The 15,986-nt window shown below is 31.8% G+C and overlaps 2 protein-coding genes across 3 annotated transcripts; one reads left to right on the forward strand and one right to left on the reverse strand.

The window, feature by feature from the left end:
• Nucleotides 1–3,124: 3,124 nt before the first annotated feature.
• On the forward strand, nucleotides 3,125–9,927 carry LOC110618338. 2 transcript variants are annotated; one of them, XM_021761504.2, is made up of 3 exons: nucleotides 3,125–3,337; nucleotides 3,663–4,081; nucleotides 8,961–9,927. In XM_021761504.2, the coding sequence occupies exons 1-3, from the start codon at nucleotides 3,244–3,246 to the stop codon at nucleotides 9,759–9,761; spliced, it is 1,314 nt and encodes a 437-aa protein (XP_021617196.1). In that variant the 5' UTR covers nucleotides 3,125–3,243; the 3' UTR covers nucleotides 9,762–9,927. The 2 variants fall into 2 exon arrangements, with proteins under 2 accessions (XP_021617196.1, XP_021617197.1); XM_021761505.2 differs by having other exon boundaries at nucleotides 3,197–3,337; nucleotides 3,600–4,081.
• A 1,880-nt stretch (nucleotides 9,928–11,807) lies between these two features.
• LOC110617574 lies at nucleotides 11,808–15,605 on the reverse strand. The gene is made up of 4 exons (XM_021760452.2): nucleotides 13,815–15,605; nucleotides 12,808–12,878; nucleotides 12,274–12,667; nucleotides 11,808–12,181 (listed from the first exon to the last, which is right to left on the reverse strand). Exons 1-4 carry the CDS (start codon nucleotides 13,944–13,946, stop codon nucleotides 11,987–11,989), a joined length of 792 nt encoding a protein of 263 aa, XP_021616144.1. The 5' UTR covers nucleotides 13,947–15,605; the 3' UTR covers nucleotides 11,808–11,986.
• Nucleotides 15,606–15,986: the final 381 nt, after the last annotated feature.

The following is a 15,986-nucleotide window of genomic DNA, read 5'->3' on the forward strand; positions in this document are numbered from 1 at the left end:
GATCTACTTTGGGTTTGGACTCTATATGCACATTTGGAGTGTTTAAGGAAGTAGTCTTCTAGTCCTCAATATATTTCCTTAGATTCATAGATGGGTTTTCCTCCTTTCTGAGCTGTCGAAGGTGTTATTTTATCTATTGGGTTTACTTTCCCTTAGCACCAATGCTTTTCTTGGTAGTTTTTAAAGTTTTTATGTCTAGATAATCTTATCAAAGCTGAGATGCAGTGGCATTGGTTTTACCACTATTGCTATTTCTAAAACTAGGGTTATTGTATTGGTTTAGTCTTTTAGTTTTATCTTTTTTATCTACGCTTTTATATGATGTAATGGGTTGAACCCATCTTTTAATGCTATGATATACTATCTTTCAACCAAAGATATACAACTTCTCTTCTAAAAGTGCTTATCCTTATCTAAGTTCTATATATTTTTAAAAGCACTTAATAAAGTGATATGAAATTTTAAAAGTACTTTATTTTGTCCATAGAAAAAGAAGAAGCAACAACAACAAGAGGAGAATTTTTTTTTTTTTATTTCTCCATCTCTCAAATTACTATTTTATTATTTTTTTTTTGCTTTCTTTTAAATTACATGAAATATTATCGCTTTCATAGGATAAATATTGATTTTATTTGGTCAAATATGAAAAAGTTTTGTGCTTATTTGAATCAAAACTTAAATTAAATTTATTTGACCTTAGTTGATAGTTTAAGGTGGATTTAAACCTTTTCTCATAATTTTATTAGTAAAAAAAATATTCACTACTATACTGCAATTGTTGAAACATATGTACATCCATAATTAATATTTTAATTTTTTTTAAAAATGGAAATTAGGGGTAGAATCTGAAATCTCTCAGATTTATTTAAATATACTTACCATCAAACTAAGTTAAAATTTTAAATATTAAATTTTTTTAATTAAATTATATAATAAATATTTTATACTAAATAATTAAAAGATAATTTTAATATTTTGAATGGTAACAATATGTGAAAATTTATAGCTATAAATTCTAACAAAATCTAATAAATAGTGAAAAGTTGTTTGAGTTTATATATATACTGCATCAATCTCCTTGGACAACCTTTTAACTAGATAAGATAAAATAATAATACTAAGTTTTTTTATTAAAATATTTGTAAAAAACTACTATAAAAATTGGTTATTGAATTCGTAAATGGCACTACTAGATTTCTATAGATTACTAACGGATTTTACTAACGGATTGAAATCCGTTAGTGATACTAATACCTATAACAGAAACAAAAACACTGTATTGTTCACTAACGAAAGTACGTATCCATTAGTAATCCGTAAGTGAAATACTAACGGAATTATTTATGTTAGTACGCCATAAAATTATAATGGTTTCATAGGAAAAAAAACTTTTTTTTCTTTTTAATTAAGGGATTTTGTAAAAAGTAATACTAATTAAAAGTAATGTATGTTTAATATGCTAAGAAAAAGTAAAATTTTATAATGTATTGCATTTAGAAATAAAATAAAAATTGTTTAATTAAATATTAATTTAATTAAATTATTATTCATAATAAATTTATATATTTTTAATTATTATATATTAAATAAAAAAAATAGTAAATAATAAAATTATCTAAAATAATTTATTTTTATTCTGATATTGTATATAAATACGGCTAGAAAAAATGAGCAGATGATAACACTTGTAAAAGAAATAAATTTACAAATAGTAGTCCTTATCTTCAAAAATAGTTTAAGGAAGAAGAAAATAATTATATATAAAATTTAAATGTGTTGATTTAGAAAAAAATGATGTTTATTAATATGTTTTTAATAAATTTATTTTATTATTTAAATAATTTTAGTAGGTGCTATTTAGATTTAAAAAAATTAAAATTTATTTATTTATTATAATAAAAATATAAATATTAAACTATTATTTTATAATTTAATTTTATATTATATTTAAAAGTAATAAATAACAATATAAAATTTAATTATTTAATAATAAAAATTAATATATAAAATATCCAGTATTTAATAAATTAATATTTAAAAAAAATTAAAAGACATTATCTAACTTGCTCTTCATGTTTTTAAGATAAACATATTATTTTAGAAAAAAATTTGAAAGAGTAATATAGTAAAAATATATTTAAAAATTATTTAAATAATTACATTACTGTGGTTGAACTTGATTGTTATAGATTGACAGATGTAACTCATACACAAATGATAAAACATATTATAGAAATGTTAAATTTAGTTAAGAATCAATTCATGACACTTGTCTACCTTCATGTTTCAGCTTTATGTTAAATTTAATTATGATAAAAATTGAGTATTTTTTATTATTTAATCAGATTAAAATTTAATAAAATAAATTTAAGTAGTTATAATTAAATTTAAAATAAATTTTTATTATTCAAATTGAATTTAAATTTTATATAGTATATTATTATTTAAATTTATTTATATAAAATAATTAATTTAATATAAAATATATATTTTTAAATAATATTTATAAGTTTTTTTATATATGTTTTTAAAAAATTAAAAATTAATTTTTTAAAAAAAATATTAAATTTTTAAATAAAAATTATTAATAAAAAATATTTTTTATATAAATTATTAATTAAAATACATAAAATTAAATACAATTAAATTTTATTCAAATAATAATAATTGAATTTAAAATAAATTTAGATAGTCTATATTAATTTTAAATTAAATTTAAAATAAATTTAAATATTATTAATATAAATTGAATTTAAATTTAAATATTTTAAATTTTTATACATATCTTATTGTTTACATCTCTAAGTTAAGTTTTATTTATTTTATAATATATATTTTTTAAAAAATATTTTCTATTTTTTATATTAAGATATTTAAAAAATTTAATTATTTAAAAATATTTTTTTAATTAAAAAAATGATACCCTTTTTTTAATTTTAAAATTTTTACTCAGATTTATATAAATTTATTGATATAATATATTTTTTAAATTAAAATTAAATAATTAAATATAAATTATTTTTTTGAAAATATATTGAAACCGACGAGACTTAATTGGACTCAAGCTGTACTCCAACTTTATTAGTGCATTAGTTTCACACAAAAAGAAAACGTTATTACCGCATTAATCCTCAGGCGCATTCGCGACCTCGTGCAAGCAACTTGCCATCTAAGAATCGTCGAAGCCCCCACCACGAGCTTACTCTCTCGATCCCAACACTTTTTTTTATCTCTATAATTTTGATGGAATTTAAATTTGGAGCTGTAGACGGCAAACCGCCGACGTACTTCTCTTCTTCATCAACTATTGGATGCTTCTCCGATCAAGCATTACGAGGTCCGTACAAATTCTACTTTCCAATTTTGCTCGTCTCCTCTGTTTGTTTCGTGCGAAACTGAAAGAAAAAATCTATAATTTTTTAAAAGTGTAAGCTTTTTTCCCCAAACTTTGAATTCTCTGCTTCATGACTGAACAATTGTTAGCAAAATGTCTTTGTGCTGTTTGTTTATTGAGAAAACTCGGGCAATGTAATGGTAGCTACCAATTTTGAGTTCAATCTTAAAAATTTTCCTAAATATAGAAAGTTTGATAAGTGCAGTATAATTTTCTGCGGAAACAAACACCAAGTGAATTGAGTATTTGCATTGCTTTTCCGTCCCAGCAAACTATCCAAACAATGATACGCGTCAAAGCCCCGAGCTAATGCGAAACCAAACGCTACTGCGTGAAATAGAGAAGGAGCGTATCAGACAAGAGATAATCGCAGAGGAAATCGCTCGGAGACGGGTGCTCGAAGCCGAGGTGAGGAGGGAGCTGATGATGGAGAGAGAACTGCCAATGCGATTGGGAATCGGAGATGGTGGGTCGTCTTTTGACGGAAGACTGACAATGCGACTTGAACCGGGACCTTGGTTCCCTTTCCCGAGCCGATTTTACGATCGCTGGGTCGAAGAGCGATCAGCATTTCATGGTCGTGGCGTGGTCGATCAGGGGCTGCAGAGGCCAAGATTATCAGAAGCTTTGGTGTCGCCTGATGTTAAGTCTGCTTCAAAAGATGATGAGAATAAACTAATAGTACTGGTAAGTATTTAAATGCGTTTTTTGAATTTGCTCTTTATAGTTTATTTTGTCATATGCTGGTGATTCTTTTCATTCTTTGTCTGCTAAAATTTCATGTGGATTGGTGTACATTTGGCTAGTTGTTCTGCTCAGGTCATGAAGTAACAAGTCTAGAATGCGACTGCTTTAAACACATTTTGCTATTTTACTGGTAATAGGTTTTCTTGCCTGATTTCACATTTACTTTTCCTATTGAACACTATCTGGATGAACTGCATTTTTGAACAACTAATGTTAAATTTCATGATTTAGACATGAAGGACCTGTAAAAGAAATGTATCCAAAATTGCATCTTTATGGCATGAGTAGCATGAATTTAATTCAACCGAAAAAAGAAAAAGCAAGTGTAGTAATCCAAATTTATTTTTGAACTGATGGAATGAATTAGGCATTTGAAGGTAGCCCCTACCAATTACCAAATAACATCGATATGCAGGACATGTATAAAAATAGATGATTGGTTTCTAGCCATTTTTATGGCTGCTTGACAATTGACGTGTATCATTATGTATTATGTATGTGTTTGGTCTTTTGAGCAACATTTTTATTAGGTAATAATCTGTGACATTATATAGGCTTTTTACCCATAGGAGAGTAGCTCTTCTGCTTGAGTCAATGCTATACGGGTATCACCGTCTTTAGGTGATCCCTGTATCAAATAATTGTAGCTGCTACTGTTTGCTAGAACTTTATGCTGTAGTGGCCTTCCTTAATCTGGGTAAAGAGTAGTATGGATTGATGTCTCTACTGTGGGAACTGATAATTTCCTTTCCCTTGGCTGTCCTATTCTTGGCCTTCCTCAATCTGGGTAAAGAGTAGTATGAATTGATGTCTCTACTGTGGGAACTGATAATTTCCTTTCCCTTGGCGGTCCTATATATTTGGAATAGGTCCTTATAGTTATTCATGCACTATTACTGTGGTTGCATTGGAAGTGTACAACTACGATGGGACAGGCAATACATTGACTTATTCTGCTTGGCATGTCAATAGCTATGATATTGACCTTTGCTGGGTCACTGGATCCTGGCTCCCATTTCAGGCACACAAGTTGATGTAAGGTGGCTGTTGTAGTTTATATTGCCCACATTTAGAGGCATGGTGCTAAATGGGGGCAGGACGGGCTGATATGGCATAGTTAAGCACCCTTGCCTGTGTCATGCTGGCATAGACCAAGCCCTACTTTATAGTATTAAGTTGGGACAATACAGGTCCTTGGGTTGGCCTGCAAAAGTCTTATTAGCAGAGAAGGATTAAAAAAATAAATCTGAAAATGAAGTTGAACAATCTCTTTTATTCATAGTCTTGGAACGAAATGCTCACACAAAAAGTTAAATTTAGATGAAATACTCACTATTTAGTATTTACTCATAAATTATTATCTTTGAATATTTACTATTGAGATAGAACGTTAATCTCTAAGAAAAAACAATATATTTGATATTGAGATAGAGTGTTAATCTCTAACACAAACAATACATTTGACACATGCAAAGAGAAAAAAAAAATTACATCTAAAGATAACTAACCTTAGTCCCAACTAATTAAGTCGGCTATATTGTTCCAATTTAGAAAGGTCTAAAGATGCTAAATCATTTCTCATTACTGCCCTCTACACTTTGGAAAGGACAAGAACATTGCTCTTGCTGATGATGGGCTTTATTTGCCTTCATTCAATTGAAGAGAGATGTTGCTGAGATTGTCTCAGTGTTGCACTTGTCAATTAGCTGAAGCTAAGAAGCATGACACTGGTTTTGTAACACTTTTCTTATCATTCACAAGCCTTTGGAAAGATGTGAGTATGGATTTTGTTCATAGGTTACCTAAAACAACTCAATGACATGATTCTGTTTTATCAGTAGTGGTTGGGATTTATAAAATGGTACATTTATTCCATGCGATAAGACATATTATGCTTCACATTTAGTTGTATTTTTCTTTAGAGAAGGTGTCAAATTGCATGTTCTGTCTTCTTTTGTAATATGAAGTCGGAATGTAAAGTTTGTAAGTTACTTTTGGAAGCTTTTTTGTCTTTACTTTGAAATTTCCTTTAGTTTTTTCCCCTCAAATAGATGGTCAAGTTGAAGTTCTGAATCTTAGTTTGGTGATTGCGTAGTTGTCTTTTAAGAGAGAACCAAGGTAATGGAGGTTTTTCTTTTTCTTTCTTGCAGAGTTTGGCTATAACAATTCTATATGTGTTCCACAGATAAAAGCCCTTTTGAAATTGCTCACGGCTGTTATACTTGTACTTCAATGGACCTTGTTCCTCTCCCCATATGCGTTTTTCATAAACTGCTGAATCTTTTGCTCAACACATGAGGTTTGCATGTAGAAATCAGGCAAAAGATTGCTTTAGATAATGAAAATTACAAACTTGAATCTATCCCTCATATAACCTGCTCGGATATCAAATGTTACAGTTTTGGAACCCTAACAGAGCAATTGGAAATTAATAAGAAGTTGGAAGAAATTGGAGATAGAAAGGTTAAGAGTCAGACAATGTTATTTAGATGAGAGGTGACACTAAGGTGACAGAGTGCCTTTTGCCTGAGGTGGGAGGCAAGAAACAAGAGGCAAGGTGCAAGGTGCAAGGTGATGCCTTTTTGAAAAGGCACTAAAGCCAGAATTATATATATATATACACACAGGCACACACAAATACATCAAAGAACACTCATATTCAAAGGGAAAAAATATTATTTGCAAAATAAGAGAAATAAATCAATAATATATTTTTCATTTAATCAACAACAAATCAATAGTACAAATATACAAAATACATATATAAAAGCCATCTAAAATAAATTATAATTTTTTATAAAATTAAAAACAATAGAATAATACTCATTTAAAATAAATATAAAAGCAATCTATAATTTTTGAAAGTATTCAATTATAAGTAATAAAACAATATAAATACATAAAGTGGTTACCAAAAATTAAAGGAAAAAAAAAAGAGTTGTCACATATTTGGGGGAAGAAGAGAAGATAATGGAATTATGGAAGATGAGAAGAAGAGGAAAGAAAAGGAGGAAGAGAAGAAAAAAGAAAAAGAAAAGAAGAAAAAGGTTATTGGATGCAGGCTGCTGGCGTGGGCTACAGTTTGAAGAAAAGAAAAAGACGAAAGAGAGATGAAGGTTATTGTTGTGGTCTCGGATTATGGATCGTGTTGATAGGAAAAGAGCTCATTAGAGGGAGCTCTTAATACTTCAGACTCATTAATGAGAGCGTCTTAAATCTCACAATTTTAGAAATAGATCCTGCTTGCTTTATTGAATAAAAATAAAACTCTTATACGGTGGAGGTCTATACAAATCATAATATTTCTAATTTTAGGAATGGATTTTGCTTGCTACTACTCCATAGATCCTAGTTCTGCTTTGTCTCCCTATTGAAGGTATGAACTAGTTCACAGATTTATTGAGCTAAATCTTTCAAATGTGGGAATTCAACTTCTCTAATAGATTTGTTGAATCACCCATGACGATCGACTTTTCTTCCGCCTTTTTCTCTAATCTATCTGTTATCCATAACAATTATCTTCTAGAATTATATTTTCAACTATCCTACTAACATAGAAAAAAAAAAAGTAAAAAGCAATGTTTTTAAATATTTTTATAAATAATTGTTAAAATAGGTTTATTTAAATTTTTAATTTAAATTCAGTAATTTTAAATTTTAAATTTTAAATAATAATATAATTATATCTAATAGAGAAAAACTTAAAATTAAAATTCTATAATAAAAATGAAAAAGAATATAATTGTATTAAAATTATATGAAATAATAAATACAAAAATTTATGTAATTTTTACTCTCTAAGACATAATAAAATAAAGTCATAATTTAATTTAATTTAATTAATAGAATAAATTATTATTAATAGTTTTTTATTATAATATTTAGTTATAGGTTGTAGAAAGAGACCGTTACCATTGTATAAGCAGTGAGTGCAATAATTTTTCAAACAATTAAATTGGTTCAACTAGTCAATTGCCCTTTCATTCTTCACGAAAAAGAAGTCAAAGATTCCAAAAATATTTATTATTTTTTATTAAAACTACATTGTTTATGTCCCCCCATCTTCTTCTTCTTCTCTACTTTGCACTCATTAAAAGAAAATTACATAGAAGAGGCGTTGCCTCCCTTCAACTACGTGAGCGCCTCAATGTAGGTGCAGGCGAGGCAAGGCAAGGCAGTGGCGCCTTGCTTGACCTGGCTTCCTTGATGCATTTTCCGGTGCCTAAGCAACTTTGGGTTCAAAAGGGACTGGAAAAGAGTTAGAAGAGTAGAGAAGGAAGAGACAGATACTAACTACTTGTAACTTCCCCAAGCTAATGTCAAGTAGCTTTAAGATGAAATAACTGCCCCTAACATCCTTCCCAACTCTATTTCCTTCCCTTTTCATTTATTTCTTTCACGCTTGCACACTTATTATGTGACATATGAAAATAATAAAATTATCTATGTTATCTTGCCTTGCCATGTCAGCAAGACACGTTCTTGCCAATTCAAGTATTAAGTTTGGTTATAATTGCAATAACATTTGCAATTTTGAACAATTTTATCAACTTCTAAAATTTTGAATTAAATTGAAAAATAGCGAAAAGTTTTGGATTTTTTATGTAAATATTCTTTGTTTTTTTAATTGTAAACAGTGATAGATAAAAAAGATCTTAGTCTCTCTTCAATCAAGTGTGATATCTGGATACAGTAATGTTAACGAATACTGCTCTTCTTGGTCTGATGTATTTACAATTAAATAAGATAACTTTCTTGTTTGTAAGAGCTAGGTTTATCACCATTCATCTGGCAATGAATTGTGATTATTCTGTTGCAGGCTAAGCCAAATCCAAATCTTTGTGGAGCAAAGCGGAAGGCTGAAACGCCACCTGAAGGAGGCTCTGGTGGTCTCCCTGATGCTGATTTAAAGAAAATACCCAAGGAAGAGTGGAGTTGTGCCCTTTGTCAGGTAAGCGCTACAAGTGAAAGAGGTTTGAACGAACACCTCCATGGCAAGAGGCATAAAGCTAGGCTTGCAAGATTGAGAGCCGACAAGATGGTCAAAAACTCAAGTCCCGTACAGCTCCCAAAGAAAACTACTACAGGCGCAGAACTAGAGGTAAAAGCTGAAGGGCCATTACTCCAAGTTGAAAAAGGTAATAACAATACGAACAAGCAAACAGGGGACAAACAAGATTCAGGGAATGCAAACGATGAGCTGCAATTGCAGAAAAATGTACATGAAAGTACCTTGAAGGAGAGAAATGTGGCAGCAGAAGAGAGGACTGCGGAATTTAGGAAGAAGAAAAAATTTAGGTTCTGGTGTGAAGTTTGTCAAGTTGGTGCCTACTCTGCAACAGTGATGGAGAATCATAAAAAGGGGAAGAAGCACAGATTTCGGCAGCAGGAGCTTAATCAAAACAGAGAAGCTGTTCCAACCATCATTAAGACGGTATCATCTAAACCAGGTGAGAAAGCAAAAGATAAAGAAGCTGAGACTGAAAAGGCAAACGGGAAAATCACAGAAAATGCCAATTATAATGAGAAAACAACAGAAACTGTTGCAGGCAATGAGAAGATAATAGGAAATGTGGTTGCAAAAGCTGAAGGATTTGATCAATCTTCAATTGCAAGTTGAAAAGCAAAATTGAACCACCTTGGTGACTATGGACATAAACTTCAAGTTCAAGGTTAACTTTTCCTTTACTTATATATTAAGTAACTTTTATGTAAAGCCTTGCATCATGCTTGAATCCGAAATTGATGAAATGAAGCTAACTACGGTTGACCTTTAGCCTTAGAAATCGGATTGTATCATAATTAGGTTAAAATGGAAAACTCTCTTGACATGGTCTTTAAAACGTGTGGCGTACAAAGACCAACGCCTTTTCAACAATTGAAACTCAGCTTTCAGAGACTGGTCTACTTTGTACCTATCCACAATGGAATTTAGCTTTCATCGATTGGCCTGCCTTTGGAAGTATTAGCTTCGAGTCCACGCCAAGACCTTGGAGTTAAGTCGTTACCAGGCAATTGCTTAAGCCATTTGTGGTCGACCTTCAATCCCCACGTATTCAAATGAAAAGATTCTATGAGATACAATCCAAGAAAGAATGCCCAAACGAGATTGCCCTTTAAACAAAATGTTTAATCCGAGAAAATTCTGAATGTACAAGATAAACTTTACACCCACCAATTAAAATTATAATATTGTATATATATATATGTAATCTACTATAATTTTTATGACGTCATTTTTCAATTATATGAATGAAAACATACGTTCGGATGAGTACAAACATTTGCCTTCCAAAAGCTTTAAAGCAGTAAGACTAGGAGCTTATTCAACGATACCGGCTGTTCGAGTAATACTCCATTTGAAATGCTAAACACTTGCTTAAAACGTTTTCAAGGCCTAAACCATTGGTTCTTTTAGCAATTATAGCTCATTATGCCTGTTGCCACCACACCATAAAAAAGAATAGGCCTGAACGGACATAAAGAGAATTACAACCACTGAATTTTAGTTCATTATTACCTTTTTCTACCTTTACCTACCACAATGCGTGTAAAACAAATGGTTCAAATAAATTATTTTTTGATAAGTCATATCTTGTTTGATTTATCTATATAACTCGACTTCTTTTAAAAAAAAAAAAAAAATCAACCAAACAAAAATAATTTTCACCTTCTGACTTATTACAACCAAATAAAACCTAAATTAGGTCATAATCAGTAAAAATAATAATGGGCAATGTGAATGAACTCCAAATTAGACCCCTAAATTTTTCGAGATAGACTATTCTATATGAAATGACAAGCAAATAAAATTTTAATAAATATGAAAAAATACCATTAAAAGAAAAAAAAGTAAATCACAAAAAAAAAAGTGTTTTTAAAATAATTGCATCTTATTATATCTTGCCACTAGATGACATGAAATCATCGATTTATAGAATAATTTTTCGTCTAGAGAAGGGATATGCCTCATCATCTCCTAAAGCTCAAAAAGGATCTTCCCTGATTAAAGCAAGAACCAGAATTGAAAATGATATCATCCATATCATGTTAATTTCATATTTTACAATTAAAAAAAAAAATCTAATACCTGACATCATATTGTCAAATCTCATTTAACCATGAATTCATGACACGTCCAAGGGTTAAGATCCTTCAAAAGATATCAAAAGAGAACTGCACAAAGTAATAAACTAAGAAACTAGGACAATGCCAAGGAAAAAGCTTGAACAAATCCAGAAAATTTTCATCCACCACCACTACATTAGTATTCTTCCATCTCCTCTACCATCTCATCTAAATCAGCAACAAGATCATCCAATAGTGGCTGTCAAGATGAGGTTTTGTAAACTTTTTCACGTGCTCAACTATATTTGATAGTTTCTTCTATAACAGCTGCTTTTGCCAGGAGAAAAGCTGGAAATCCCAGCAGCCACAACCAAGGAAAAGGGAAGACAGGAACAACATGTTCCATGATGAATGGATTTGAATAAGGCAAGCGCCTTGCACTTTAAAAGACAAAAGAGGTGCAAACTCAAGTAGGGAGAGCAAGCACACGCTTAAGGAGACTCGATTGATGGGTCCTAAAGCAGTAGGTAAGCACTTAATTGGATTTTTTACTACCATGTGCAAACTAAACAAAAAGATATAATGAACACAAATTAGGTATCTCAGAATCAATTCATCTACGATTATAATATATGGGATCTATTCTTTCTTTACAAATAAGAGAAAAGTAAAAAAAAAAAAAAAAAAAAATATGAGAGTTAACCATGACAATATTAGGCAAGGAAACTTTTCCAACCTCACCAAAATATAATCTTCGATTGCTGTTGAACGAAGAATTCAAACCCTCAATGCAACCTGATCCTGCCATGAAATCTTTCTCTTACCTGCCCGACTTGCTCCATTTCCAACACTCCTACAAGCTGATAACTTCATATCAGTGTGGTGTTCATCACTCCCACCTCTCATTAATGATATCTTTGGTTCATCTATTCTCATCATCTCCCCATTAGCCTGTAACTCTTCCTCTTCCCTCTGACAAATTTCAATCACAAAATTAGTTCATGACAAAAAGGAATGCAAGAATCCATAGGTCATGTCATTAACAAAAGTTTGCAAATGATTACCGAAATCTGGTTCAGGTCAAAAATTGGAGCATTGTTCCTAGCAACAGCTTCCTTTCCACTGTAAATCCTTTCCTTCAAATTCAAGTCAGCAGTTGTTGCTGATTTACCGAATGCAGCCTCCTTTCCGATATATGTCTTCTGCTTCTGGCTCAAGTCGAAAGTTGGACCAGGGGTTTGTAAAACAGCTTCTCTTTCACCATAAACCTTCTTACCCTTTCTGTTTAAATCAAATCGTGGAGCTTGGCGCTGTACAGCAGCATCATTCCCAGTGCTATCCCTTTCTTTCCTTACAGTTCTACTAGTATTAACTAAGTTCTGCCTCCGTATGTATTTCGGCTCAGGAGGGTTTTGAGACTGGTTTTGCATCAAGAACTTGTATCGTTGCCTTAGAAACCTATAATTCAAAAGACAAACATTTACCCATATTTCAACCTTACAATATATCTGATCCCAACTCAAACAAAATATGTGAAACATTCAAAGGCACAATATCATATCAAACCCTACTCATCTAGTAAAGAGCAAGAGGAGTACCTGACTTCAGACAACAGGGTCAATTTCTTGTGTTTCATCATCTCCAACTTCCTTTTCTGAGATTCTGTTTCCTGAGAAATGTTTAAAGCTATAAGTCCAGAAACAACAAATTGAAGCTATTGATTTAAAACCTTGGGAGAACTCTTAACCACTTAAGAAAACCAAATAAATACACCTTTTAAAAAATTTTAAAACCATGGGCATGAACATCTATGTTTCAACATGGGCACAAAAGGTTTTCTGTCGAAGTTCTCAGCAAGCTAAGAAACCATGTATGGAACTTACGACATACTGAACTTCACAAACCACATAAATCCTCAAGAATTTGCACAAGACTTGAGAAACAAGTGCAGCGTGAAAACATTTGAATCAAAGAGATTAATAAAAAAAGAGGAATTCACAAGTTCAACACATGGAAAGTTTCTAATAGACGAGGATAATATCCCAGGCGGAACCGAAAGGATAATTCTATAAAATTCTCAAGACAAGGAACCAGCAAATGGACAATTTCAAACAAACCAAGGGTAGATGACTTGCCCAATAAGAACACAGCTGATCTGTTTGGATGTTGAGCAAAGACAGGAAACAACAAAGAACAAGCAAAGACTCCAGAAACCCCAAAAATATTCCTCCTCAGGCGAGCCTCAAATATGTAAGGAAAACCTATCAAGTTGTGTTCACAAAACTTAACAACAAAGTTTCAGTTTCTTCCACTTTCTACCCAGTTTTTCTCAGAAACAAAAGGAGAGACTCACTGGGAAGAAAATAATTCAAACATAGTAAGGGCAAGATATACATAATTTTGAAACAAGGCGAAATCAAAGATCAAAAGGTTAATTACCCTCTTTTTGATTTTTTCCTAGAAACCAAACAAGCATAGGGAAACGCAAGTTATAGAAAACCAACAAAAATATTAACACCACCCGCAAAAGGAAATCTAAAACAACCCCAGATCTAATAAAAATAACCCTAAACCACAAATCTTGGAAACTCAAACAAGCTATTACCTTGTACAACTCCTCATAATCCTGCAAAAGACTTTGATGCTTGAGCCTGGCCCTTTGATCCTCAAACACAGTTGCATATGGAGAAGGAGAAGACTCCATAGCAGCAGCAACCCCTTTCATCCTCTTCAACATCAGATCGAATCCGATAATAAAAAATCTACCCACAAGGCAAAAACAGGGAAACGAAGAGAAATAGAGATAAAAGGAAGAGAAAAAGGAAAGAAGAGAGCTCAATAAGAATGAAGAAAGAGATGGGAAAGAAATAATAAAAGGAAAGGAAAGAAGAAGAGGTTAGAGAGAGACAGAGAGAGAAACAAGAAAGAGAGAGATGGGAAGGTTCTCGCTTTCCTGTTTTCTCTGTGAAACTCTGACCAAGACAAAGAAAACCCAAAGAAGCCCACATAATTCGGTGAAAAAAATGTTTCTTTTGAGAGTTGAGACAGTGATGAAGATGGGATTTTTTGGGGGGTTGCAGAAGGGCATTTCTGGGATACTTTCATTTTTATGGGAGAGAGAGAGGTTTTTTTGTGAGGTGGGTTTGGTTGGAGGACAACATTTGAAGACATCTACATACTACTAATCTCTCCTCTCTTCTTTCTTTTCCTTTTTGTTTTTCTTCTCAAATAAATTTTCGGTCCAGCTGGGCCACTGAGGAAAGAGAAAGAGAGAGAATTGGGTGGTGTGGACTCTTCTTAGTTTTTGATGGAAGAAGAGGTTGCATGGAGTTTCCATGTCTCTGTGTATAGTGAGAGAGAGACAAAACATACAAAGCAAGAAAGAAAGAAAATTTTGACCTATTTCTAGAGAGAGAAACTAATGAGGGTAAGAACAATAAGAATTGGGTTTTGGCTGAAAAAGCAAAGCAAAGAGATAAATGGGATGATGCTGTTTTCTGATGTGTTGTTGTTGCAGCAGTTGTTACTTGTACCTTATTTTTAGGCTTTGGTGACTGTGGTGATGCTCTCTCTCTCTCTCTCTCTCTCTCTCTCTCTCTCTCTTTCAATGTTATGTGTGAGAGAGAGATGCCTTTTTCATTTTCCTCCCAATTTAATACTCCTCCTGGTCTATTCCTTGTTCACTTACTCTTATACCCTTCTCTCTCCTCTTTCCTTTCCTCTCAAGGGATGCTCTTTCCTTTCTCTCTCCTCATTCTTTCCTCCCTTACTTCCCACCTAGCCTGCCAAATTCTGGCTGTTAAAAAAGCAAGGAATAACACCAATTTTGGCTTCTAGACACCAACAACTTTGTCACAGCCAATCTTTTTGATGAATCTTCAAGCCATGGATATACATCAAGGGTGTGTTTGGGTAGTTGTTGTGGCCATCATCATCATGTTTTCAACTTTTGGAGGGCAAATTGGTAAATTCAGCAAAAAAACCTTTTCTTTATTTCTCAATCCACTGTTTCACACGCCTACCTTGTAGAATATGTGTTGCAGAAAGGTCCCTACCAGCAGCAACCTATCCACCACAAATTGACAGAAGAACTTCATGGCCTTTGTAAAAATGCCGGTGAGCTTATTGAAAAGCCAGAGAGGAGATGTTACCCAAAGAAGCTGAAATGCTACCAATTAGAGAGGCTCCTTTGCTTAAATTAGATGAATAATAATCCATCAGCTGAAGAAATTTACCTGCTAAAATGGGTATGAGAAAATTAAAGGGAAGGAATATAAAAGGGTTTTGGTTTGAAGATTGGATGGGGTTGGCTTTGTGTTTAGAGTTCTGTCGGTGATGATCTGTTTCTTTGTGACTGTTTTCTCCTTGGAAATTGATTTCTACAGAGGAGAGAGAGAAGGTTGTTTGTTTTGGCAGTATTATCATTTAGAGAGAGAGAGAGAGAGAGGGCTTGAGTGTTGGCTTTCTCTCTTTGCTGCCTATTGCTTGTCTTTCCCATCATCCTTCCCATTAAAATCTGTATCATAGTGGCATTTTGACAACTACACATGAGAATGACTAATAATATTTAATTATTAAAATTAATAAAAAAATTTAATTAATTAAATTTTATAAATTTTATAAATATTTTAATATATTTTTTAAAATCAATAAATTTTCATATAATTTTCATAATTAATTTTCATCAGAAGTTCAACTTAGAACTTCACAGTAAAATGATTTTTACAATTATATTGTTTATTTTTAACAAAAAGACTTGCTTGACTTTAGAAGAGTA

This window comes from Manihot esculenta, chromosome 6 (assembly GCF_001659605.2).
Source record: "Manihot esculenta cultivar AM560-2 chromosome 6, M.esculenta_v8, whole genome shotgun sequence".
NCBI classification, from domain to species: Eukaryota; Viridiplantae; Streptophyta; class Magnoliopsida; order Malpighiales; family Euphorbiaceae; genus Manihot; species Manihot esculenta.